General features: G+C 41.5%; 2 protein-coding genes across 9 annotated transcripts in view; both read left to right on the forward strand.

Moving 5' to 3' along the window:
* Positions 1 to 27,401, forward strand: part of LOC124471292 (NACHT, LRR and PYD domains-containing protein 12-like) — a 1,476,309-nt gene that overhangs the window by 1,225,042 nt on the left and 223,866 nt on the right. For 2 of the 5 annotated variants that reach the window (XM_047025730.1, XM_047025729.1), the window contains exons 2-4: positions 23,060 to 23,459; positions 23,999 to 24,057; positions 26,235 to 26,351. The exons of the other annotated variants lie outside the window; for them this stretch is intronic. In XM_047025730.1, coding sequence (XP_046881686.1) covers positions 23,169 to 23,459; positions 23,999 to 24,057; positions 26,235 to 26,351 — 467 coding nt within the window. In that variant the 5' untranslated portion in view covers positions 23,060 to 23,168. The remainder of the gene's footprint in view (positions 1 to 23,059; positions 23,460 to 23,998; positions 24,058 to 26,234; positions 26,352 to 27,401) is intronic. 5 annotated transcript variants of the gene reach the window in all.
* LOC124471307 (NACHT, LRR and PYD domains-containing protein 6-like) overlaps positions 1 to 27,401 on the forward strand; it is a 332,215-nt gene that overhangs the window by 81,927 nt on the left and 222,887 nt on the right. The window lies entirely within an intron of this gene.

Consider the following 27,401-nt stretch of genomic DNA (forward strand, 5'->3'; position numbering starts at 1 on the left):
TCCGTGCGTATCCGTGTGCCCGCCCATCCGTAAACGGAGACACAGAAGCATATTTCATCCTTTACTTATCAACATATGACTTGCAATGCTACAGGAAGTTACACAATGGAATGTGAGAGCCGTCAAGTAGAGACCCTGTCCAGCAACTCTTTTTTAGCATATGATTAGTGGGGGCAGGGGGACACCCAGCCTTACAATGATTACATGTAAGGACAAATAGGAAGTAAAAGTGTAGAACAACATGCATTCTATATAATCACAAAATCTAACAATGACATGAACAACAATTTACACTACTATAAATAACATGTATATGTTACTACGTTAAGTGGGTTAAGGAGTTCTCAGGATAATTTACTTGCAGTAAACATATTTTAATTTGTCCCCCAGTTTAGTACCAGTGCTAAGTGCTTCTGAAACTCATCATCCATCTGCTTGCTTTGGGCCTCACTGAAATGGTTTTTCCAGTCTCCAACTTCACCTGATCAAAGGTCAAACACAAAGAGAATAAAAAATATAATAACAAGATCATTATACAAAATGCATACTGTACCAAGTGTCATGTGAAGACACAAATCCAAAGTGTATGAACAGATAAAAAATATGTTCTGAATATGCATCAACATTTGACAGTTTCAGAAGAGATGTGAATAATGTTTGTTTTATACAAGTCTTTTCGAAAGACGTGATTTTACCCCCACAGAAAAGAAATTCAAGAATGTGAAGTGTTGAGTCATGTTTTGGTTTCCTTTGGCTTGGCATGCCAAAGCACACCTGAAAACTATGGATTTTGTTAGTAGCTTTTATAAAGACAAATGCACTTTGATACTGAAATTGCCACTTAATGTATAAAAACTGCTTCAATATATGACGGTATTAAATCTGTTCTTTAAAATGTTCTGTTGCATATGGCCATAGGTATGTGCAGTGGTAACATGTTTTGTGCATTGTCTGTGGTTGTGTCTTAATGTGTGTGTTCTAATTATTCACTATTGTACAGCACTTTGGCTAACAGCTGTCATTTTTAAATGTGCTTTCTAAATAAAATTGACTGACTGACTGAGAGAGATTGTTAAAGAGAGAACAGTTAAATACACTGTTAAGAGAAAGTACCTTTGTGGAAAAACACGCTGCCACGTCCACCATGAGTGTTCTCGGAGCTCTCCTTCATGGCTGTAAAGGTGCTCTCGCTTGCAATGGTCTGGACTTGCTCATCGGTCAAAGGAAAGCCAAAGAACTTTGATACCATCTGTATCCCTTCCACAAGATTCTGAATCATACAAAAAATTAGCAAAACTTGTTCAGATTGGGCAGCACGCCATGTCATCAGCTGATGTCAGACTCATGCATCACTGCAGGTGTGTTAAAGGCAACATAATACGGCATTCATTCACAGGCCTGGACTGTCATGCTTACACATCACATAAATCTACTGTACCTGCATATTGTACAATGGCTGCCACAATCCCCAGATCCTCCATACTGTGTTTCTGTATCATTTTCCACATAACCTTCTGCAATGTATTGCTGTGTGTGACTTCACTGATTATGTATGTGTGATTAAGATTCAGGAGCAGTTTTGCCTTTACTCTACTGGCTGCATTATAACATAGTGTATGAAAGATGTCAGACCTCATGCCTCGAGATGACTTCTGAACTTCTGTGTGCTGAATCACCTTGGTGTATTGAAAAATATTTTTGGCCACAGCTAAGAAGCTAATAAAGTTTCTGCAAGTTGTAACTACAGGACAAGAGTAACTTCCATACCACAAAGGTCCCATATCCAACAGTAGGAGGCGCTACAGTTCACTGCCGAATGTTTTTTAATTATGGCATTTCCATCAATTTGTCCAATTCGTTCGTTCAGTTAGATGTTCGTAATATTGTTGTTTGTTTGTTAAAATAATGTTATTGGTCACCCTGAGAATGCATGTTGTGTTGTTTAATGGGAAGTGAGAGTCGGCCATTCAACCTTAATACTTGCAAGGAGTTGAACATGGGCTGTGCCACTGACCTAATGCCAATGAGGCGATTCTTGATTGTAAATTAACTGTGGTTTTGGAGAGCAGTCTTCAGGTTATCTTTGAGAAATTCTGGAAATAGTGTTGTGTTCAACTCTAATTGCGCTGGGAGGGAGGTAAACGGCAAGGATTGGGACAGTGTGCGGGCAGGTGTGTTTTTATATAGGGTGAAATGAAATGAGAAATGTAATACAAAATGTCTGAAAGGGGTGTATTTATGTAATTTTTCACATTGCCTCAATATTTTTGTGTCAATAAATCAAACATCATTTTGACTGATGGTTTTCAAACCTTATTGGGTTCAAGAAGACATCACTCTGAAGTACCATCAACAATTTCACCTTGGTATGTAAAAATATGATTGAATTTGAGTAGTTTAAACTTTGGCTGAATCTAACAATTCTTACCACAGAAGAAACGGCTTACTTTTTTATACAGTAACTGAACAAGACGTTATTCAACACTGAGAATAGCTCAATGGACTGGGACAATGACCTGCAAAGCATAAGGTTGTATGTTTGAATCCAATTGCAGTCTTTCAGCCTGTCTTAAATTTGAATATCTGTTTAGTTAAACAGGATGACATCATTATGAAATACCATGTGCAATTTCACGCAATTCCACTTTGAAATGTCAACCGCTTCTAAACCTTTGTCCCAAAGCTGACCATAGCTAATAGTGTTCCCTTTCTACTCTTACATTTTCAACAATTGGTGTGTAGCAGAGAGGATAGAGAGGCTGCCTTATAACCTTATGCTCATGATTTCAAATCCCCATTCAGCCTTTTGTAGTTGGCCCACTATGAAGTAGTTTTGCTCTCTTGTTGTCCAACTCTTGAGTCAAATAACTGTAATTATTTTGGTATTGGCATTATTTGGTCAATGTTAAAACAATGTTCAGTTTCCCATCTTCTTTCAAACAGGGGAATTAGTTTTGGTTGTTTGTCCAATATGAACCCCCTATACTACTGCAGTCGGTGAATCGAAAGGCCAGAGACACTTGGTGTTCGTCCCTGGCTTGGGAACCACAATTCACCTTAGGTTAGATTCTCAGGGAGATAATTGACTCGTTAATATCTGACTCCAATTTTAAGACACGTGCACAAGTGCGTTACCTGTAACCTCGAGCGCTAAACAGTTAATGACATGAAACTCTGACGTAGGTAAAAATCGTCTGCTTGATCAGAGCACCGACCCTAAAGTATGCGTGTTCACTAAACAGTCGTTTATCTCTACTATAATATAGATTTAACCATAGTCGACCTAGTAGAATATGTAATCGATCACTCAGAGGCCCCGGTAAATTCCTCGGAGTGTGGAGATCCACTGTAAGTGACTCAGAGGCCTTAAGTTAAAACCTACTCAAAAGTCTATGTTTATAATCAGTTAGCCGCATCAACCAGACTAGATCTAAGTTTTCACCGCCGTAGCCTGATAGATACGTTTCAAAGAGAACAAGTAACGTCAAAATGCACAATAATAGTTTATTATCTAAATAGCAAGATAATCAATACAATGATAACGAAATATCATCAAATACAAAACATACCTTCAGAGCAATGGTTAACAAAGGTATGTCACAATGAAGACTAGGCGCCTAACGCACCGGAGCTGTATCGTAAACCAAACTCGAAGTGATTGGTAACACTTCTTCCTATATACACCCAAACCTGACTAAAATGGGGACACCGGTCACATGACTGAAAAGTAGTCTAAACGCATACAAATTCAAATTGGATCATTAATCAAGGCTACAGTAGACCAAGTAGTTCCCTTGCAAGACAGGGGAATATGTTAAATACATGTTGGTCTGCTGTAGGCACAAACTCTGTAAACCCTGTACATGTACATGTTACAGTATTCAAATTATTACAAGCATGTAATACATAAAATAAGAAACAAAAGCATATCAAACATGACATTAAAAGCTGTTTAGAACCTTATTTTCAAGAACACAACTTTTAATGATAATTTCAGAGTCTTCCTCTGTCCATCTTCCTCTTCAACTGTTGAGACCACTTCTCCAGAGGTGTGTCATTAAGGTGTGATTGTCATTTTAGTATTCATGTAAATCAACGACTGTCCCAGACAAGTGTCTGGGTGACCAGTGACAAAGGGGCTGCCAAAACAGCCCTACACTACTTGACATGCTGAGCATCTATCAGATCTTTCCCTCAGTTACTGATCTGCTGTGGTGGATCAAGAGTTGGGATACTTTGTCTCCACAAAGCCTCTCTCACTGGCTCCACCATGCTCTCAGTATCCTGGATGAGGGTGTGGGATGTCCTGTGTCACCTGGCATTCAGGCTCATTCCACCAGAGGAGTGGAGACTTCAGTAGCCATCCTCCGTGGTGAGGGAGTGGAGGAGATCTGGAAGACACTACGGCCCTCCCTTTCTAACCCTAACCCTGTCTGAGACTGCTGTTATTGTACCCATATACATGTGACCTCCAGCACACAGCCATGACAACACTGCTCTCATTCCAGTGCTGCTGAATCAGCACACAGCAGTTATCTGGGGAGTGTTTACAACAGCAGGTTAATAAAGTAGCTGGATTCAGCCCAAGAGACAAAAGTTTACATATATATGGTCATGTGGTCATGAAAACTCTTGGTTGTAACAGGACAGAGAGACCAGGGGTCTCATTTATAAAATTGTGCGTAGGATTCTTACTAAAAGTGTACTTACGCCCAAAAGTCTAAAATGGCGTACGCACACAAAAACTCAGATTTATAAAACCGTGCGTACAACTGTGCCAGTGATATCACTGCGAGTCGAGATACAATTTGAAAACAAAAGCGTTTTGTTATGAACAGTAATCTATTAAAGTCTGGACTGATAACGAGGACGTAGCCTAGAGTGTAGCGATTGCACGCGGGAGCTTGACGACTTTATTTCCAGTTTTTGACATATGAGGATATTTGCACAGTATTAAAGAAATATATATAGTTATACACTGTGTTCTGCAGTTATCTAAAGGTAGGATATGTGATGTTATCCTATATTTCATGCAGTCGGGGAATCTCCCCCTCCTGAACTCCCGTAGTGGACAATCTGATGGTGAGGAAGCGCTGAATTTTTATTTAAAATTTGAGTTGGATTGTACAAGGTGTTTATGGAACAATAATCACTCAGTAAAAGTGCAAATAACACTGCTGGATGGAATCTTCATGATAATCATGAAATTGAATGAAAAAAACGTGTGAGAGAAAAACAAAATATATAAATATTACGAGTAATGTAAGTAATCCCCACATTCAATTTCTGCAGTCTGAGTACAGTACGGTCATCTGCGTCGCCAATTCCAACTGTTTCCAAAATGTGCGTAGGCCTACGGGAGGGTCAGAGTTTGCATGGAGGACCGCACATTCTACCGTCAAGTTTGTTTTTTATAATTCACAATCTTTGCGTGGAAAGTGGCGTAAAGGAAGGCTGTAAAGGAAGAATTCGAGTGGCACTGTGTCGATCTGAATAGTCAAGGGATATGGTTTTAATACAATTTATTAGACTATACAATTACATATGATTTAAACAAAGTACTTTGTGATCCGTCTTGGCGAAGGGTGTGATAGCCACAAATCGTTCGCAAGAGTGATAATCAGCCAGCACACATGCACTGCCTTATATAAACTTAAGATCAAATGGCATTCTATATGGTCAATCAATCAATGTAGCAAACTCTGTGATTGGCTAACTCAACTTAGTGACAGTTTGAAACAATACATCTCCTATGTGTCCCGAAGTTCTTTGATGTCACAGCACTCTCCAGAGCAGTAGATAATAAAGCCACAGGGGTTGACCAGTCAAATGGTCAACTGTCCTTTGTGTGACCATCTTCAAACAATACTTTTAATTAACACAAACAATGAAACAGGACACAGTCCTTCTAGCCAAAGTTCAGAGCAACTGTCTCATTGACCCCTTACAGTAACCAGAGGACAGAAGGCCATATAAAATGCTTCACCCATCCCCCAGGGCAAGCTGCCCACAGAGCCATCAGCACCTCACATTCCTTTGAACTCAACTTAATTATCTTCCCTTCCTGTCTCTTACCAATGAACATAGAAGATTATAGATTTCATACACATACATCTATGCATATGACCAACATTTCCATTACATTTCCATTCTTTTTTTTTTTTTTAAACACCATAATTCAAACAGTGCATTGAGAAAAATAAAAATCAACATCAAAATAAGTATGCAATGCAACTCAGTAAAAAACATCCATACCGAATACAAACATACACAAAGCAAATGTAGTCCCATCAATCTAAACATACCCTTATATTTAGAACATCAGAAGCAAACACATTAATATCTTCTTCTGTAAATCTGATTTCATACTATCATTCACATTGACCTCTTCTTCCATCTTCAGTTGGCTATAGGCAATCTTCTTTCAGGCAGTGTAGTCTAGTCGAACCAATTGCAAACGACGATCAAATTGCTCACAGCAACTTTCAAAGAACTGCACTATGCGCACAGACTCTGAGTTTTCCTTGGTACTACGCAGAACGCGCATCCTCTCCTTCCGTCTCCAGGCAAGGCGCACGCTCGCCATGGTTAGCGTGTATCCACGTTGCTCTCCCCTCGATCCTAACCGCCGAATTAGTCGTCAGGAGAATCTGGTATGGTACCAGGACTTGCGTTTCAGGTCCTTCACCACGATCCAGTCCCCTGGTATCAAATCATGCAGCGGTCCAGTCACCGGAAGAAGAATAACCTCCACCTGCCTGTGAATCTCACACAAAGTACACTACAAAGGGTTGCACAGTGATAAACAAGCACATTCTCACAAAGGTCAGTTAAAAAGTTAACTGACTTCTTGTCGTCCGACTTCATCTTCAAGATCCCATTTTCTCATTCAACTGAAGTAATTGACACAATGTTGACTCCTATCAACTCCAAAAATAACTTCCTTAACCAAGTGTGACCCATTATCATTATATATCCTCTAAGAAAAATCTAATTGAAGAATAATATAAATTCACCAAAAGCTTGACCACTGAGCCCAAATCTGCCTGAAATATCTAAAACTTCTTCCAACAACTTCTTCTATCAATCATCAACAATCATTAAACAGTATCACTTCTCCAAAATGTAACTCTAAAAAAAAAATCCTTCTATCAGTACTCAAATAGTTTCTCTAACCTTAAACGTGAAGCTTAACGTGTTAAATTCCCTTTCCCATATTACTTGTTCCACATATGAGTCTAACAAAATGAATATGCAATCATTACAAATCCCCATGTATGTTAAAATTAATATATCACACAAACTGTAGAGGCATGATCTTTCCATGTGTTAACTGAGCAAAATCTCAAGATAAATGTGTTATGCAGACCATACAACCTCCATTTCATTCTCATATCCTTCCTTTTTCCAAAATGCATTTTCTTGTGGATTAGTCCAAATCTCCATTCCACCATTGCTTTCTCCATCCGTCTGCTGCATTCTGTAATTCTTGTCAAATATACTCAAACAAAACACAATTCTCACTCTGGGTTAAATACAGTCAAACATTTTCAACTTAGCAGTATTTCATCAAACCCCCACAATCTTACCACAGAGCCAAACTTCTGACACTAAAGTCATAAAACCATAAAACCCCCATAGTCACTTTCTGTTTGGATCAGTCAGTCATCAGTCAGTCATAAATTACTAAACGTCATCTCTTTCTCTCTAAGAAGCCCGCGCTTCCCTTAAAGAAACTGTGACAAATATTGCAACAAAGTCACACAACAATTTTCCTCGAAAGACTCCTGTAAACCCAAATTTGTTAAGTTAAGCTTATCAGAACATGGCAACACCATCTCAGCACTCCCTGTAAACATATGTCAACATCAAAAACATATTCTAGTTAGTTCATCATTGCTTGCAGGTAGTCTAGAAACTGCTCCAGCTAGTTTCAGCACTAGCATTTCTCTGTGAAATAATCATAATTGTTAGAGTGAATCCCACATTTGCATACAGCAAGTTGTTCTACAGGTGAAAATAAGAAACTCCCTGTTACCATACCTTTCCCAAATTCATATGTAACACCAATGATGTATTTAACCATCAGCTAATGTGTTTAACTCTTTTCCCTTTTATGAATTGACAAGCTTACACTGAAGCAACCAACTTTTGAACCAATCTTTAGAGAATCAAACTATTTTAGAAAACAACCAAATTAAGAATAACCTCAACTTTTATTCTCTTATTATCTTTTCTTAAAAACACTTTAGGAACCGTTCAAATTACTACCTTTATATTTGAGATTCTCTTCTATTTTCTGTATTTAAATTCACCAAATCAAATCTCTCTTTTTCCAAGACATTAGGAAAACCATCCACTACCCCAAATCAGAATTTAATCTGCATGATTCCAAAATGAAACATAAATCTTAGCCAAACGTATACCCCCTGTATATTTCTATATAGGTTAGATAGGTAGAGCTTCATAACTTGCTTTGGCTGCAGTCCAAAACAGGCTAATTAGCACAAACCATCAAAACCACAATTTATCAGACATAATGAGTCTTCCCAAATCATTTCAAACCCAAAAGTTATAATAACCCTCTTCATGCATCAATACCACAATAAAACATCCTCATCACAGCCTAACTGTTCATCCCAAACATTGTGACAGGCTCTGATAAAACACCCTTAGCATGCGTAATGCACGGATCTCAAATCTCAAATTGGCGGACCAAAAACCCCAAAATGAAAACATTTAACTTGACTATTTTGTAGTTTGTATATGGTTTAATGTAACACTTCTCACTTTTACTCTTAGTTTTACTCAATGAATCAACTCAAATAAACATAGCCTATCTATCAGCACGCATTTTAAACTCGAATCAAACAAGCGCTCTGGGACAGAGCAAAACTCTGAAACCTTTTCTTTTTTTTTTTCTTTTGACAACACAGATGGTTGGCGCTTACCTTCTTTTCACTTATCACCTCTGTAAAATGTCAACGTAACGGGACTCTGTTTTAGCCCCAATGCACCTTTCTCCATTTCTCCTCGGAATTTCTAACACATAAAATGTACTCAAACAAACAAAAACCTTGTTAACAAATGTATCAAAATACTCATCACGTAACATCTTCAAAAGCAACCAAATCAGTATGTAAAACTCGCTCCAAATTCATCTATTACTCTAAATTTGCGTCTTTCTCAAATTTACGAATCTGCGCATGCGTCATACGCTTCCCATACTGGATCTCAAATGTCAAGCTGTGATTCCTTTACTAGCCTGTACCCGCCGCCATCGCTGTTGAGTCTGTCTGTAAATTTGTTAGCTACAAATGTCGCTTCCACAGTTGCAAATTCAACTTCCTGGACTCTCCTCAGTCAGGACAGCAAAATGCACTTTCTCCACGTTTTCGTTGTTAGCCATTAGCTAGCTAACAAAGTCACAGCTTTGATCTTTTCCTCTCAGATCCCAAAGCTATCCTAACAATTTGTAACAGACTTCGTTCAACAGGCTGGCCTAAAACGGAACTAAAATCATATCAACCTTTCTAATCACGTCTTCATAACCCTTTACATATTTCTTTAAACAACCATCACATCTGTGAACTTCCCACACAAATGAAAATAAAAACCATCGTTTGCTTCCATGTCAATGGATATCTAGTACGCACATGTTAAAATCAAATGTAGATATTACAGTAACCTCATTCACACAACACAAAACCGAAGCAACATTTCCAGATAAATTCAATACGTAGGCCTAAACAAAAAACATTCCTTTAACAACATAAACTGAAATTTCCGTTTGCACACATAAAACTCTATAAACGTTTCAATAACCTTGGATTGTAATTCTTCGAATGAATATCGCTTTCGTTGCCAAAACTGGCCTTTACCAATTATCTGACCCAAGAACCGAAATTTAGCAGCGCCATAGCCTACTAATCCAATATCGAATCAAGCTCATAAGATAAACTCGGTCTGTACATGATTTCCAAATCAAAAGTATGCCAACTCACAATATTTTCTTAACTTTGACAAAGAAACAGAAACACACATGTGTTTCAAACCAATACATTTCTATTTTCAACGTCAAATTCTCTTTCAGATGAGTGTATTTTTTGTTTTCTCTTTTTTTTTTTTTATCACTCATGATGTTGTGGGCCACTGCACGCAGAATGAGCCGCTAGACTCAAGCGCATGCGCCTCTTTTCAAATGGAGAATTCAGCCAAAGAATTAACATTAGCATTTTCAAAAACAGACTGTCTCCATCCTCAAAACAAATCAGACAGATGTAAAATCTAACATCAAATATCGGTTAACACACAGTTGTAAAACAATATAACAGGTCAATCGTCACTCCTCTACCAACGATGTCATAACCGATAAACATCCATAAGAATCTGAAGAGAATATAACAAAGTCTCTCCCAAGTGTTTCATCTGTGTACGTGTGTCAACATTGTAGCCTTCGTCACCAGTTCGGACTTCAATTTACGGTCAAGAATTTGCGAGTTTGCCCCCAATTTCCAGAAAACTTTCAACAGTGATGACACATCTCCGTACATTCACGTCCATAATGCTCAATACACCCAATCAAACCACACATTTTGTGCTCAACATAGATTGACCATTCCTATCCAATCGTGTTGGCCTAACTTTGTGTCTTCGACTTTCCTACATGTTTTCCAACCACATTTAAACATGTTCTGCATTCACTTTGATCACTCGTAACTCAGTGCTGTCCCTCGAGACAGAAACAATGCCACCCAAGCCTATAACATTCTTAAACTCGTTCAGGGACTCAAACCCTTTTGTACCGGAGGGGACTTTAACTTCTCCTTCTTAGGGACTCAAACCCTTTTGTACCGGAGGGGACTTTAACTTCTCCTTCTTTTGAATAATAGGCAATAGTGCAATAGTGCAAGTCAAAGCACAAGCCGCAATCTTTGCGGGAATCCAAAGCAAATCTATAAACAAATTCCAGGATCCTGCTTTCTTGACTTATCTTAGACATCCGTCTGTCAGAAAACACTTCAGTCGTAAGACAAACGTCTGACCTCAGTTTCTTCTCGCTTAGCCAGCAAGACCTAATGCGCCTGCGCATCCACCCGCTAACCACTACGGGCTACAGATGAATACCCACCGCAGAGTTGGTCTGCGGAACAGCCATACAATTTGAATCGTGAATCTGTGTGGAAATAGACAAAAATTTCCCCACACTATCTGTTCTAATATCTATTTCTCTTTGACTCTACCTGCCTCCATCTAATTCCGAAAAGCCATCCAACCAAGCTTACATCTATTATTTTCCAAATCGTGTAACAATTTCTCTCTGCACAAGCTTTTCATAATTTCACAACAAAATGACCCCACACTCCGAAATCCACATATATCAATCCATATTTGCATTTGCAATAAACTATCGTCACCATACTTTTGCTTCATGTAATCAATGTTTGGGCAGGTTAATTCTGCCTCCAGACCATCTTTTAGCCCTATTCATTTTCGAATTACAATCCGTATTTGAACACATTGAACCAACAATAACCAACGAAGGAACATAAAGACACAATTACCCCCTTCCTTCCTTTCTTTTTTTTTTTTTTACTCTCAAATTCCGATTTCACAACTTGTCAATGAACATATACCCTTACCGAATAGCCTACAATCGTAAATTACAAACGTTCAAACCAAAATAAAAAATAATTTAAAATTTTGATTTTTTGTAATTTGTAGATATAGCTTTTACGTTGACACCATTAATTACTACCCATACTTCTTTTAACCTCAAAAAACATAACTTGCAAGTAAAACAAAAATGAACACGCGCGTTTACAAACTCACTTTGAAATTTCATAGGCCTATACCTACTTCCTAACTTCTTTTCTTTATCTTTTTTTTATATTTTTAACTCAGCTGGTTACCAATTCTCACAAGTATACTTTTCCACTTCTCTTCTGGACTTAGACATCATGTAGCGCCTTAGTAATAAATAAGAACTGTTATGACCACAATTGCCAATACAACTTCTCAAACTATCACCAATCCAACATATTCTAATCCTAGGGTCTCCAAGAAACACATAACACGATATAACATGTGAATTTTTTCTCCCTCTGTGTTGTTTCGTCAAACACACGACCTCTATGTATGTCCGTCGACACACTCTGCAGATTTGTTTTTTACGACTCTCACGTAAAAGATAGGTTCAACAACCGTACCTCATTAATTCGTACGACTCACACGTACAGGACACTGTTCCTCTGACCACTGCCCAATTACTAACTTTTAACCGAATTATTGACAATAGCCTATAACCATATTTAGACAATTCAATATCACACAGTGACCAAAAAGAATATCTCACCTGTTTCTTTAAGACCCCGCGTCAGCAACAGCGCAACCAGTAAAACTCCCCTAGAATCGGCCCCGCTGTCTCCAAAAAATTTTGGAGGTTAAGGCAGCTGTTCCAGCCGGACTGATCAAATCGCCGTCAGAGGGAGAAGTCTGTTAAACGCTGAGCAGACGAGGATTCCGAGTTCCGGCACCAAGTGTAAAGGAAGAATTCGAGTGGCACTGTGTCGATCTGAATAGTCAAGGGATATGGTTTTAATACAATTTATTAGACTATACAATTACATATGATTTAAACAAAGTACTTTGTGATCCGTCTTGGCGAAGGGTGTGATAGCCACAAATCGTTCGCAAGAGTGATAATCAGCCAGCACACATGCACTGCCTTATATAAACTTAAGATCAAATGGCATTCTATATGGTCAATCAATCAATGTAGCAAACTCTGTGATTGGCTAACTCAACTTAGTGACAGTTTGAAACAATACATCTCCTATGTGTCCCGAAGTTCTTTGATGTCACAGCACTCTCCAGAGCAGTAGATAATAAAGCCACAGGGGTTGACCAGTCAAATGGTCAACTGTCCTTTGTGTGACCATCTTCAAACAATACTTTTAATTAACACAAACAATGAAACAGGACACAGTCCTTCTAGCCAAAGTTCAGAGCAACTGTCTCATTGACCCCTTACAGTAACCAGAGGACAGAAGGCCATATAAAATGCTTCACCCATCCCCCAGGGCAAGCTGCCCACAGAGCCATCAGCACCTCACATTCCTTTGAACTCAACTTAATTATCTTCCCTTCCTGTCTCTTACCAATGAACATAGAAGATTATAGATTTCATACACATACATCTATGCATATGACCAACATTTCCATTACAACGCAAGCTTTATAAATGAGACCCCAGGAGTTGAATCCAAATGCATAACTTGGAACACAGGTTCAGAGGTACTAAGTGTTATGTCTCGTCATGTATGTTGAGTCACTCATGTCTAGTCTTGTTGTTCACTTCCTGTTTGTGTGATATTCCCGCCATTGTGATTTTCTACCCTGCCCCTGATGGGTTTCACCTGTTTTTCCTACACCATGTATAAATAGTCCTTGTCTCCCTTTGTCTTGTGCCAGTTCGTCTTGTTCAGTCCAAGTGATAGTCACAAAGTATTATAACTGGCTCTTTACGCAACCAGGTTTCGTTTATAGTTTTATTGTGCAATAGTTTGATCCTCCAAGTGAGCGCTTTTTTAGTTCGTACTTTTTACTGAAGTAAACGTTTTTGTTAAACCTTCTTCTGTTTTATGAGTCGTGCATTTGAGCCCACCAGTGTCGTGTCAAATAATAATAATAATACATTTTATATAAAAGTGCCTTTCTCGGCACACAAGGACACCGTACAGGATGTAAAATACATTTAAAAACAGCAAAAACAATGAATACAACAACATTAAAAACAACAGAAGCAGGCAGGATAATTAACATCAAATTGAATATGTAGTAAACAGATGGGTTTTCCGATTTGAAATGGGGGAATGAGTCAATATTTCTAATTTGGGGTGGTAGTGTATTCCAGAGACGGGGAGCAGAGTGGCTGAAAGCTCTACTCCCCATGGTGGTGAGACGGGCAGTGGGGCTGAATGCTCTACTCCCCATGGTGGCAGGGGCGTGTCCAGACATTTTTGATAGGGGTGGCACCAGGGGTGGCCCGCCTCTGACTGGGCATATAGCCAATCATATATTGGGGTGGCCAATCAGATTTCAGGGGTGGCCCGTGCCACCCTAGGCCACTCCCTGAACACGCCCCTGCATGGTGGTGAGACGGGCAGAGGGGCTAAATGCTCTACTGTTGGAGAAATTGAAGATGTAACACATTTATCCTGTATAAGAATGATTTTGTGTTCAGCATTCCTTGTGTGTAGAGAGAAGCCTACCCCCAAATCTGAACTTTGGGTAACATGAGGCATATGTAAACAAGGTGACCTGGGCTGACCACTCTCTTACTGGAGAGGCCATAAAATATGTCTGGCCTTATCTGTGTTGGGTGAATCATGTGGTCAAGCTTACACGGGTCAAAAGGCACACACACGCACACACTCAAACACGCAAGCACACACACGCACCAGGTCTACGCAAGGAGCCAATGAAGAGCCATGGAACGTTTGCATGCTTTTGTCTTCACCAATGACTGTAAAGAGCGCTTGTGCTTAAATAGTTAGCTAGCTCAACATGCTAGCAGACAAACTTGTAGCACAATGGCGTGTGATGTTTTAGTCTCCTTGTGGGCTGGCCGCAAGCAATAAACTTTCTTAAACTTGTTCACTGACTGACTGTGCAATGCTTGATAGATTAATATTTCTGACATCTACTCCCCATGGTGGTGAGACGGGCAGAGGGGCTGAATGCTCTACTCCCCATGGTGGTGAGACGGGCAGAGGGGCTGAATGCTCTACTCCCCATGGTGGTGAGACGGGCAGAGGGGTTGAATGCTCTACTCCCCATGGTGGTGAGACGGACAGAGGGGCTGAATGCTCTACTCCCCATGGTGGTGAGACGGGCAGAGGGGCTGAATGCTCTACTCCCCATGGTGGTGAGACGGGCAGAGGGGCTGAATGCTCTACTCCCCATGGTGGTGAGACGGGCAGAGGGGCTGAATGCTCTACTCCCCATGGTGGTGAGACGGGCAGAGGGGCTGAATGCTGTACTCCCCATGGTGGTGAGACGGGCAGAGGGGCTGAATGCTCTACTCCCCATGGTGGTGAGACGGGCAGAGGGGCTGAATGCTGTACTCCCCATGGTGGTGAGACGGGCAGAGGGGTTGAATGCTCTACTCCCCATGGTGGTGAGACGGGCAGAGGGGCTGAATGCTCTACTCCCCATGGTGGTGAGACGGGCAGAGGGGCTGAATGCTCTACTCCCCATGGTGGTGAGACGGGCAGAGGGGCTGAATGCTCTACTCCCCATGGTGGTGAGACGGGCAGAGGGGACAGACGGGTGTATGGAGGAAGAGGATCTGAGGAAGAGGGAGGTAGTGGGACTCTGGAGGAGATCAGACACATATGGGGGGGCGAGGTTGTGGATGGCCTTGAATGTAAACAGGAGGATTTTGAATTGTATACGAAACTGAACCGGGAGGCAGTGGAGCTGTTGTAAGACAGGAGTGATGTGGTGGATAGAGGGGGTGCGAGTTATAATGCGGGCAGCTGAGTTCTGGACCAGTTGAAGTTTATGGAGGGATTTGTGAGGGAGACCAAAAAGGAGAGAGTTACAGTAATCGAGACGGGAAGTGACAGGAAGTGACAAGACTGTGAACAAGATTGGCGGCAGTGTGGGGAGAAAGGGAGGGGCGGAGACGATTGATGTTTTGGAGGTGAAAGTAGGCAGACTGGGTTATGTTATTGATGTGGGGTTTAAAGGATAGTGTGCTATAAAGGATGACACCCAGACTCTTAACCTGGGGGGATGGTGAAACGGAGGAGTTGTCAATCATGAGAGAAAAACTGTCGGTTTTGGATAAAGTGGATTTGGTGCCAATGAGGAGAACCTTGGTTTTATTACTGTTTGATTTGAGGACGCTACACTAGGGGCTAATTTAGAATCATGTTTAGAGAGAGACAGGTAAGGGTCAGTCCAGGTACAACAGGTATGTAAGGACAGGGGAGATAGGGCGGGGTTTATACAGGAGAGCAGAACTTCTGGTCAGAGTGTTCTAATCTGCTTTATGATGTTCATGCTGTTAATGATTCAACATTCTAGATTGTGTTGCCACCAGGACTTCATTCTTCTGATTTGGTACAGAGCAGGAGCTGGAGAAGAAGTTGACCCCTCCGATTATCATTGTATAATTTGCACTCTGGTACAGAGCACCTCTTTGTGGTTCTGTCAACACCCACCATAACACATAGCAGCTAACTCTAACTGTGTAAATACTTGAGATATTAACTCTGTGTAAATACATGTTATTAACTCTAACAGTGTAAATTCATGAGTTATTAACTCTAACTGTGTAAATACATGTTATTAACTCTAACTGTGTAAATACATGAGTTGTTAACTCTAACTGTGTAAATACATGTTATTAACTCTAACTGAGTAAATATATGAGTTAGTAGCTCACAGAAACAGTAAGCAAGCAGGTGTAGATGGATAGACAGTATTCTTTATCAGCTACAGTATATTAATGATGTTCTGATGTGATAGTACACCCAGGGCCCTCCTACCTGAAGGGTTGAGTAGTAAACAGCTCTCATGATGGTGTCCATATCTCTGGACTCTGACCTGTTTTATTCTACTGTTCAGTGTACGTGCAACTAGAATGAATGATGGTGTTTATATGACCAGACTTTGACCTGTTGTATTGTTCTGTACTTCTTCATTGTGGAATCAGCAAAAACGGCATCAACAGATTTCTTTTCCAGCACAAAGGACACTGCCTGCTTGACGTTGGGTTGTGAATTCAGACAAGCAGAAAGCAGAGGTAAGTCCCTCCAGAGATTATTGTCAGGTCAGGTATGAAGTGAGGATGACTATATTTGAACGCTTGGATCTACAATCCTGCTAAATTGAGGACCAGGTTACAGTCAACAGACATGGCTGAATCGTTGAAACATTTGGTTGGACACTAACATGAAGAACCATATCCAGTAGAAAATGAAGAATGTTAATGAGTTTAATGGTAATATGTGTATGTCTGTCTGAACTTGTGAATTTCTCACACTGAAGGTGATTTTGAGTACAAAAGCACAGTACAGATCCTTGGTCATTCCTGTTAATCATTGTCTAAAGTGCAGATGTTTATTGGACTGGGTGTTATTACAGAACAAGTGATGACAGAGAGAGCAGTTTCAGAGAAGGCAGTGAAGATGCTTTAGATAAGATTACACGGTTCATTATGTCTCTTGAGGTTAGGTTGTTGTAAGTGATAATGTGTTAAATAATATAATCCAATCCAATGTTGATATAGCAGAGTTAGACTTGGTGATGTTTCCCCAGTATGAACACCTCTACCAGCAGCTCTGACAGTCCCTCCCTTCCTGACTTTCTGACTCTTATTTCATCTACTCATCCGTCTCAAACACACCAGCTCTCCCTCTGTCTCTCTCTCCATCTCTCTGCATAATACACACACTACACACACCTGCCTCTCTCTCTCCCTCTGTCTCTGTCCATTACTCTCTCCATCTCTCTGCATAATGAACACACACACACCACACACACCTGCCTCTCTCTGCCTCTGTGTCTCTGTCCATTACTTTCTCCATCTCTCTGCATAATGAACACACACACACCACACACACCTGCCTCTCTCTGCCTCTGTGTCTCTCACTCCAGTGGTGAGAGTTCTGGTCGGGATTTATAGTGTGTTATATGTAAAAGTGTCTCTTTGTATAGGGGTCGGTTTCAAGGGGAATTATGTTCATGTAGAAAAGTTGTAGTATATGTAAGGGATAATGCCCGACGAGGTGTCGATAATCACCGGATATTGGACGATGCGGAGGTGTGAGCCGTCTGATGCGCAGCGGAGTGGCATGATTATATTCATAAGGGACAGGTCATGTTTCTGGACATAATAGGTGTCATAGTCCATATGACTGTGTTTACATCGACATATATCTTACCTAGAAATAGACCCAAAGCAAAGTTACTATTTCAAATCCCAAAGTAACCAGGTACCCAGTACTTTGTCATGGGATCCATAACTGCTGGTGCTGCCTGGGCTAAACTACAGGTGTTTCCTCATTCATTACATAGTTTACACAGAACATGGAGATTGGCATCACAGGAGATGTAATTTAGTTTTCACTGTTACTGAGTTTACTGTCAGAGAGCAGAGAGGGTAGGAACAATAATGTTCTCTTCTACCACAATAGTGTCAGTTAAAACAATATTTTACTCAGACATGAAATGGTTTCAATATGTGGAGAGAGAGAGAGAGAGAGAGAGAGAGAGAGAGATAGAGAGAGAGAGAAACAATAAAGAGAAGTGGATAGAAAAGGGTGGTGGTCCCTATGTGCCCCCCTGCACTGTTCTGGCTGAAAGAGACAGAGAGAGAGAATGACCAAATCAAATCAAAATGTATTTGTACATTATAGCCCCTTTTTACATGCAAGCATGTCACAAAGGGGTTCACATACGCCCATAGAACTGCCCCTCAACCAACCTAAACCCTCAAGGAAGACAAGGAAAAACTCCCGGAAAAATTCACTAGAGGAAAAAAATGGAAGAAACCTTGGGAGGAGCAATTCAGTGAGGGATCCCCTCCTCCAGAGACAGTTGGTGAAAGAGAGGAGCAGAACACAGGCTAAACATAGTCATACTAAAGGGACGTGTCAATGGGTGTTAAAACACCAAAATCCAGTGTTTGACTTGGGTCAGTTGGTAGATGTCAGTCTAACCAGTGGTAGCCACAGGGCTGGAGACTGTGATCGGCGCAGCATCACAGGCAGTGCAGCATCACAGGCCGGGTGGGGGGGGGGGGGTGAGGAAAGGGACCGGGACACGAGGTGCTGACAGCTCAAACCCCCCACACCACAGGGGAGGTGTGGATGGGGGACAGAGAGAGGAGAGCAGCTCTCCTCCACCTGACTACCTCCACCTGTATCTCCAGGGACAGGTGAGGGTCAGTCCAGGTACAGCAGGTCTATAGGAGAGTGGTGGTCAGGGACAGGTGAGGGTCAGTCCAGTTACAGCAGGTCTATAGGAGTGTGGTGGTCAGGGACAGGTAAGGGTCAGTCCAGGTACAGCAGGTCTATAGGAGTGTGGTGGTCAGGGACAGGTGAGGGTCAGTCCAGTTACAGCAGGTTTATAGGAGAGTGGTTGTCAGGGACAGGTAAGGGTCAGTCCAGGTACAGCAGGTCTATAGGGGACAGGGGACATAGGGCAGGGTTTATACAGGAGAGAAGAACTTCTGGTCAGAATGTAATAATCTGCTTTATGATGTTCATGCTGTTAATGATTCAACATTCTAGAGTGTGTTGCCACCAGGGCATTGTGAAGTCACTGTGATCTCAGGTAACAAGGGCAGTGGAGAGGTGGATTCTGGGACCTGAAGTCCTGTAGATATCCAGACCAACAACTGTGCATCCATGGTGTCATGAGGTCACATGAAATGCCAGTTGATTCTCCTCATTTGGTCCAGAGCACCTCACTGTGGGGTCCTGTCAACACCATGACACATAACTGAGGTCCTCACTCTAACTGTGGACACATAGGAGTTAGTAGCTCTAACCCTGGAAATATAGGAGTTAGTAACTCACAGTAACAGTAGGCAGGTTTAGATGGATAGTACTTTAACTCTAACTGTATAAATACATGAGTTGGTAGCTCACAGAAACAGTAAGCAAGCAGGTGTAGATGGATAGACAGTATTCTGTATTAGCTACAGTGTATTGATGTTCTGATTTGATAGTACACCCAGGCCCCTCCTACCTGAAGGGTTAAGTAGTAAACAGCTCTCATGATTGTGCCTATATCACTGGACTCTGACCTGTTGTCTTGTACCTGTGACGATAATGTTCCAGAGACACAGCAAAAACGGCATCAACAGATTTCTTCTTCAGCACGAAGGACAATGCCTGCTTGACTTGACGTTGTGTTTGTGAATTCAGACCAGGAGAAAGCAGAGGTAAGTCCGTCCAGAGATTATTGTCAGGTCAGGTAGGAAGTGAGGATGACTACAGTTATCAGACCTACAATCCTTTTAAATGGAGGACCAGGGTGTGGTCAAGAGACACAGCTGAACCGTTGGAACATTTGGTTGGACACTCACATGCAGAGTGTCCAAACAATAGTCTAGTAGAGAATTAAGGATGTCAATGGTGTGAATAATAGTAATTGTTTGTCAGTAGTTAGTTTTTCATGGTACTGAAGGTGATGTTTTGTACAAATGTACAGTGCAGATCCTTGGTCATTCCTGTTAATCATTGTCTAAAGTACAGATATCTACTGGACTGGGTGTTATTACAGAACATGTGATGACAGAGAGAGCAGTTTCAGAGAAGGCAGTAAAGCTGTTTAGATAAGATTACACGGTTCATTATGTCTCTTGAGTTGAAGATGTTGATAGTGATAATGTGTTAAATAAGATAATACTATAATCCCATGTTAAATAGTCCATTGTAGAGTTAGACTTGGTGATGTTTCCCTTCCTGACTTTCTGACTCTTATTTAATCTACTCATCCGTCTCAAACACACCAGCTCTGTCTCTGTCTCTCTCTCCATCTCTCTGCATACTACACACACCTGTTTCTCTCTCTCCCTCTGTCTCTCTGTCCATTACTCTCTCCTCTACTCTCATCTCTCTGCATAATGAACACACACACACCACACCAAACCACACACACTTGCCTCTCTCTGTCTCTGTTTCTCTCACTCCAGTGTTGAGAGTTTTGGTAGGGGTTAATAATGTGTTATATGTAAAAGTGTATCTTTGTGCAGGGGACAGTTTCAAGGGGGTTCATGTTGATGTATAAAAAGTTGTAGTATGTAACCTACTTTCTCATTCGGTTCATACTGATATTCATCCAAATACACACAGTACAGGGGAGATTTGAACCTGCTACCTCTTGAGCTGCAGTCAGGTGCTCTAACCACTGAGCTACAACCCTCCCTTCTTTCTCTCTAAAGGACGAAGGAGGCTGACTTGCAGGAGATTGTAAGGCAGGACAAGATTAAATGTATCAAACTCTGTGTAAATTCATCCATAAAAGTATGAGAAAACTGGAAAACTATACACAGTTTTTCTCAGATTTTTGAACACTGCATATGTGACACATATCAGACATTTGTCTTCATAGACACCACTTAACTTGTGATTGTGCGACCCTAAACACAAAATAATTAATCTAATCATTGTGCCATTGTGTTAACATGATATTTTTTTGCGGGCCAAATTCACAAAAGAAAATTCTGGCTAAATAGGCTAAAACTAGATAATTGGCATCATTTTAGATAACCTACAATTTACTCCCATTGAAGAAGTAAAACTGTCATTTGTGATGCATGCACTTTCTCTTTGCCTTTTGGTCCCTCTGTGTTGCCGTATCACATCTTAAAACATGGTGTAGGCCTACGCATGGGTTCTAAAGTGCACAGAAGGTGCACAGATTGTTACGCCACGTCACAAGCACAGACAGAAGACGCAGCATTCATGGTGCTAGATAGCGTTTGTTTATTCTTTGGATGGTTCATAGAAATGGCAACATGGTGACCTCTGACCTACACTAGTGTTTCAGACATTTCCAAGTCTCATCTTACAAAGAACTAACTTCTGGCCATGCAGGCATTTACATTTACATTTATTCATTTAGACGCTTTTATCCAAAGCGACTTCCAAGAGAGAGCTTTACAAAAGAGCATAAGAACGAGATAGTCCCAAACAATGCAAGCGGCCAAAACATGAAGCGTACATTGTGAAAAAGCTAAACAAGTGCCAAAAGGGAAGACCCATAAGAGCATGCAGTTATACAAGTTACAAATTAAAACAACATGAACCACAAAGGTGCAGGACTGTACCTGTAGAAGAACAATCAACAGTAAAATATTTCACAGCGAGTACAAGACTTAACTTCGTTATATCTAACCTACAAGAGCAACAAGTCACTCAATAAGAGTCATTGTGATCCTGGAGTAAACTAACTAACAAGTCCAGCCAAGTATTCTTAAGTGCCGTTGTACTCCCGGAACAAGTGCGTCTTGAGCCTTTTCTTGAAGGTGGGGAGACAGTCAGTGTCCCTGATGGAGGTGGGGAGCTGGTTCCACCATTGGGGGGCCAGGCAGGAGAAGAGCTTGTGTTGGGACCGGGCAGTCTTGAGCGGTGGGACCACCAGGCGGTTATGTGAAGAATACCGTAGGTGACGGGTGGGGGTGTAAGGTTGCAGGAGAGACTTGATGTAGTCGGGTGCAATCCCGTTCACTGCTCGGAAGGTCAGTACCAGGGTCTTGGATCTGATACGGGCGTTGATGGGTAGCCAGTGGAGAGAGATGAGGAGCGGGGTAACATGGGAGCGTCTGGGTAGATTGTAGACCAGAAGGGCCGCTGCGTTCTGAGGCATGCGTTCGTAGGCATGAGCAGCTCTAGTAAGCAGCATAATGACGGTGGGCCGTGGAGCACTAAGAGGTGTCTAGTGTGTCTGTAAATGTGATCAGAGGCTAACGTGTGTTAGCAGCACTGTCTAAACAGTCAGTGCTTAAGGACCTCGCACCTGTGTTGATTCACAGGAAGAGGATGTGCTGTGTTATCAGTTAACAGTGGCCAGGGAAGGAGACAGACTAGGACCTTTGACAACAACACTGCACATGTGTAATCAAGGGTTTACATGAACGTATCAAATGTGTATATCATATTTAGAGTGATTTGGTCCTCTATAGACTGAGGAGCTAGTGCTAACAGCTTTTGATTGTGGGTCAAAGAGATGGCTAGCCTATGTCAACCTATGATGACATAAACCTTCATTCAATACATTATCTAGTGTAAACCTGTTCCACTGTGTTCTGGATATTAAAAGTTAATGGAATAGAATGACCAGAACAATCCCAGTACCATCAGGATCCATCAGGGCCTTCAAGCTGAGAAGCTACTAGAGGTGGGGGCTTGCATTAGGCAAAAGCTGCAGCAATATTTTGCCTTTCTTTCCTGGTACTTGCGATAGTGTCTACATGCTTGTGTGTTTGTGTGTTTCAATATGTACAGTTAACCAATGTTTTCTTTTCCCTCCCTAGGAAGACTGCTCTACAGTCTGAACCACGCCCCTCACCCTTCCCAGCCTGCACCTGTAGGTCAACCCCCCTCCCTTGGGGTGGGCGTGGCTCCAGGGTTGTAGTTGTAGCAATGAGCTTTAAGAGGCGCAGCATAGGTGTGGTTCTGGTGGAGTTTCCGTATCAGTACACAGACAGCAGTGGCAGCATCATCTCCATCAAACCCAATGAACAATACCTCCTCCTGGAGAAGACCAGCGCTAGATTGTGGCTCGTCTGCAAGGATGAGAGTTCCGAGTTCTTCTACGTCCCTGACAACTATGTCAGGGAACTTCCCAGCAGGTTCCCACTGGACCCTGCTGACCCCCCCAGACCAGAGACCACCAGAGTCCCTGAGACAAGAGGACAACACAAGACACCACAGGTGTGTTTCAGTGTGGGGAACAGGGTCACACTGAATGTAGAACAACATGGGGGGACGGTGACATACCAGAAACACTCACTCACAGAGATTTAGAAGCATCATGAGTTTATAAATGTGGTGTGCAGAATGATGTGTTACAGCAGTGGACATTGAACTGTTTTAAAGGATGAGACACTGTCCTGAAACCTGCTGTACAGATCCTCCCTGAAACAACACAGGGAGCATGTGTACAAGGACAGGGGGTAACACCTGACACAGTGTCAACATGTGACTCTGACTGAGGTTTAATCCATGTCACTTAATATGCACTTGTGTTTGCTTTTAAAATGCAGTGTTAGGTAATCCTATTATGTAGAAAATTGTGTTTAAGTGTTTTGATTTCATGACTCTAGACTGCATCATCTAATGTAGATAGCCTCTGATCACAGAGATAGATCATTTTCTGAACTTTTGACACCAAACCTCAGCCTGACAGCAGTATTTGCCCCTGTCTCCTATTATCGATTATTATTTATTTATGAATCGTTACTGTGTTTCAGAAGGCTGTCGCTAAAACGAGTCTCTCTGGAGAACATGACATGGACACCAAAGCTAAGAGGTAAGATGAGAATCCAGACCTGTTCATGACTGTTCTCCATCTCAGAGCTCAGCAGTGATATTATGACATCATCATTCGTCTGAATAAATGAGAGACTGAAGGTCTGTCTCTGTTGTGTTGAAGCCCAATCCAGCAGAGACCAGCCTCACCTGTACCCAGCTGTGTGTCCATGAAGAGTGACAGGTCTATGGAACCACCTTTCAAGTTTAATGATGGAGGAGGACCTTCTGATAAGGAAGGGTATGTACTGACCTCTGCTGGTGTTCACTGTTACATCAAATGACAAATAATCCTATACTGTAATCATTGGATTCAGGATTATCGTATGACATTTCAACTAAACGAAGGTTAGAACTCATTCAAACACATCACTGTGGGAGATGTTGTGTTGGTCTTCTCTTTATGTATCTATGGTTTAACCACTAGACCACCATCAGACACATCAACACCTTTGACCTCCTTGTTGTGTTTGATCAGTGAGAGACAGGACCACAACCTACCAGTCCACTGTGCTGCTTTAATGTTGAACTTTACCTGACATTAACACAGAGACACAACCACAACACAACCACAACAAACTACCCTGAAACTAATGCAGTTATGCAAGTCATACCATACTACCATTAGGTCATTCCATGTTGGTGCAGACATGTTATTCAAAGCTGCTCTCTCTAATTCAGTAGAGACTAGAACGAACTCCAGGATAAATCAGTGAGTTATTTCTCCACCAAGCCTTGACATTAATTGTAAACAGGTCATTTTGTTATAATAGCTTTACTACAAATGAGAGAGCAGTGCAGCTCTAGTGAAAGTTTGACAACAATAACCTTCCTACACACACACACAGACACACACACCCACAGACAGCATGAGAGTCAGTGTCCAGCCCTGCAGGTACCAGGCCTGGTAAGAGCACAGACCGGGCGGGGCTCAGCCCACTTAGACTGGTTGAGACCAGAAGGTCTTCAACTCCTGGGTGGAGGAGTGCTGCAGTGTCTAAAGCAGGCTGCTAGCAAACATGCAGCCCTCTGTGAGGTGGACTGGCTGAAACAACACAGTTGGGGGTGACAGTGTTTCTACATTTGATTAATGTTATACAGGAACATTGCCATCTAGTGGAATAGATTATGGTTTACTTTGTGTCACTAAGAATCAGAATCCGAATTTGGATTATTCGCCATGTAAATTCAAACAAATGTAAAGGTGCATACAATAAACATAAGAATCTTAAAAAAGAGTAGAAATGTACAAAAGTGCGTACAATAACTCATTCTAAACAACTAAACAATATCTAAAATATAAAATATATATAAAAATAGGATAACATTTGGATAACAGTGCAATATGAAGATGGCTTGTGCAATGTGCAAATAAGTGGTGGATGGATTAAATAGATCCAAGTTCTAATGGCAGTGGGAGTCCTTGGCCTTGTTGAAGAGGCCAGCAGCAGATGGATAAACTGAGTGTCCAGGGTGGGAGGAGTCGGCCACAATCTTCCTCGTTCGCCTCAGGGTCCTCGAGGTGTGCAGGTCCTCGAGGTTAAGCAATTTGCAGCCGATCACCTTTTCAGCAGTGTGGATGATACGTACCAGATGGTGATGGAGGAGGTGAGGCTGGACTCAATGACGGCTGTGTAGAAGTGCACCATCATTGTCTTTGGCAGGCTGAATTTCTTCAGCTGCCGTAGGAAATACATTCTCACACTGAATTTAGCCTATCAACAAAACAAACACAGGGCACCGACTGACCAAGGCAGCCATCCGCAGGGCCAACTTGATCTTGAAGTCATGAGCTTTACCTGGCATTCCTACTAAACATTCCTAGCGTCTGTAATTCCAGGAGAGTTGGAGCTCATGACTGTAAGTCTGGCTGTGACACAGACCGTGTGTCTTCTGTTGTCACCTCTGCTGGTGTTCATTGTTGAGGTGACTAATAACCTGTAGTGGGACATAGTTATCACACTCAGGAACATCATCTGAGAACCACAGATCAGCACAGATAACCAAACCTAAACCCTCAGAGAAGATAAGGACAAAATCCCTAAAGAAACTTTCTCCTCTGTACAGCTGTTACTCAATGTTGAGGTCGCAAACAATCGGAATGTTGTTAGATAGGATATCTGGTGTCTCCTTTAAATGATCTATGTTTGTAAGACACTTTGTTGTGTTTTTTGACAGGATGAGACAGCAGAGACCAGCCTCACCTGTACCCAGCTGTGTGTCCATGAAGAGTGACTGGTCTATGGATCGACCTATCACATTCAGTGATGGAGGAGGACCTTCTAATAAGGAAGGGTATGTACTGACCTCTGCTGGTGTTCAATGTTATGTGATGAAGGTGACATGATGTGAAGAAGCCGTCTGTACTGGGACTCAATATTCCTATATTATAATATATTTGTCTTATAGTTTATATGTGATTGTAGTGATAGTGTTTAAATGTATTTGGGTCCACATGAATCAATGCAACATTACTTATTAATGTCCGAACACAACCTGCCAGCCTCATTCCCTACTGTTTATTGTCTTTACAGTCTAATTGTTGAGTGTATACAGTTGATCAGGCCAGACCCATTCATTGCCAACACCTGGTTGTTGGTAAAACTGAGCAGTTAAAATGTTTGGAAAGAATCCATGAAAGGGGACATGCTGCTCACTGGTAAAGACATTGATTTTTTTAAAGTGAAGCAAAGTATAAAGTAGTATTTATAATCTAAAAGTCCAATGTAGACATTTGCTTTATAATGTAAAATCTCTACTAAAACACAGGGTTAGAGCTGCTGACTGTAGATACTAAAGTATCCCTCATCACATCCCTACTAAAACACAGGGTTAGAGCTGCTGACTGTAGATACTAAAGTATCCCTCATCACATCCCTACTAAAACACAGGGTTAGAGCTGCTGACTGTAGATACTAAAGTATCCCTCATCACATCCCTACTAAAACACAGGGTTAGAGCTGCTGACTGTAGATACTTAAGTATCCCTCATCACATCCCTACTAAAACACAGGGTCAGAGATGCTGACTGTAGATACCAGAGGTGGGACAAAGTCATTTTTTTGCAAGTCCCAAGTAAGTCTCAAGTCTTTGCCCTCAAGTCCCGAGTCAAGTCCCAAGTCAAGACAGGCAAGTCCCGAGTCAAGTCTAAAGTCAAGACTGACAAATCTCAAGTCAAGTCCAAGTCCTGCAGTTTGAGTTTCGAGTCCTTTCGAGTCCTTTTGATCACAGAGTAATAATATATTTACACAGATATGACCAGTATGCTTTTAAAATCTGTATTTATTTATTATAAGTACAAGTATAACTTGGATAAGTGCAATTGAAATTGCAGAAAAAAAATTG

Source organism: Hypomesus transpacificus, chromosome 9, assembly GCF_021917145.1.
Source record: "Hypomesus transpacificus isolate Combined female chromosome 9, fHypTra1, whole genome shotgun sequence".
Taxonomy (NCBI): domain Eukaryota; kingdom Metazoa; phylum Chordata; class Actinopteri; order Osmeriformes; family Osmeridae; genus Hypomesus; species Hypomesus transpacificus.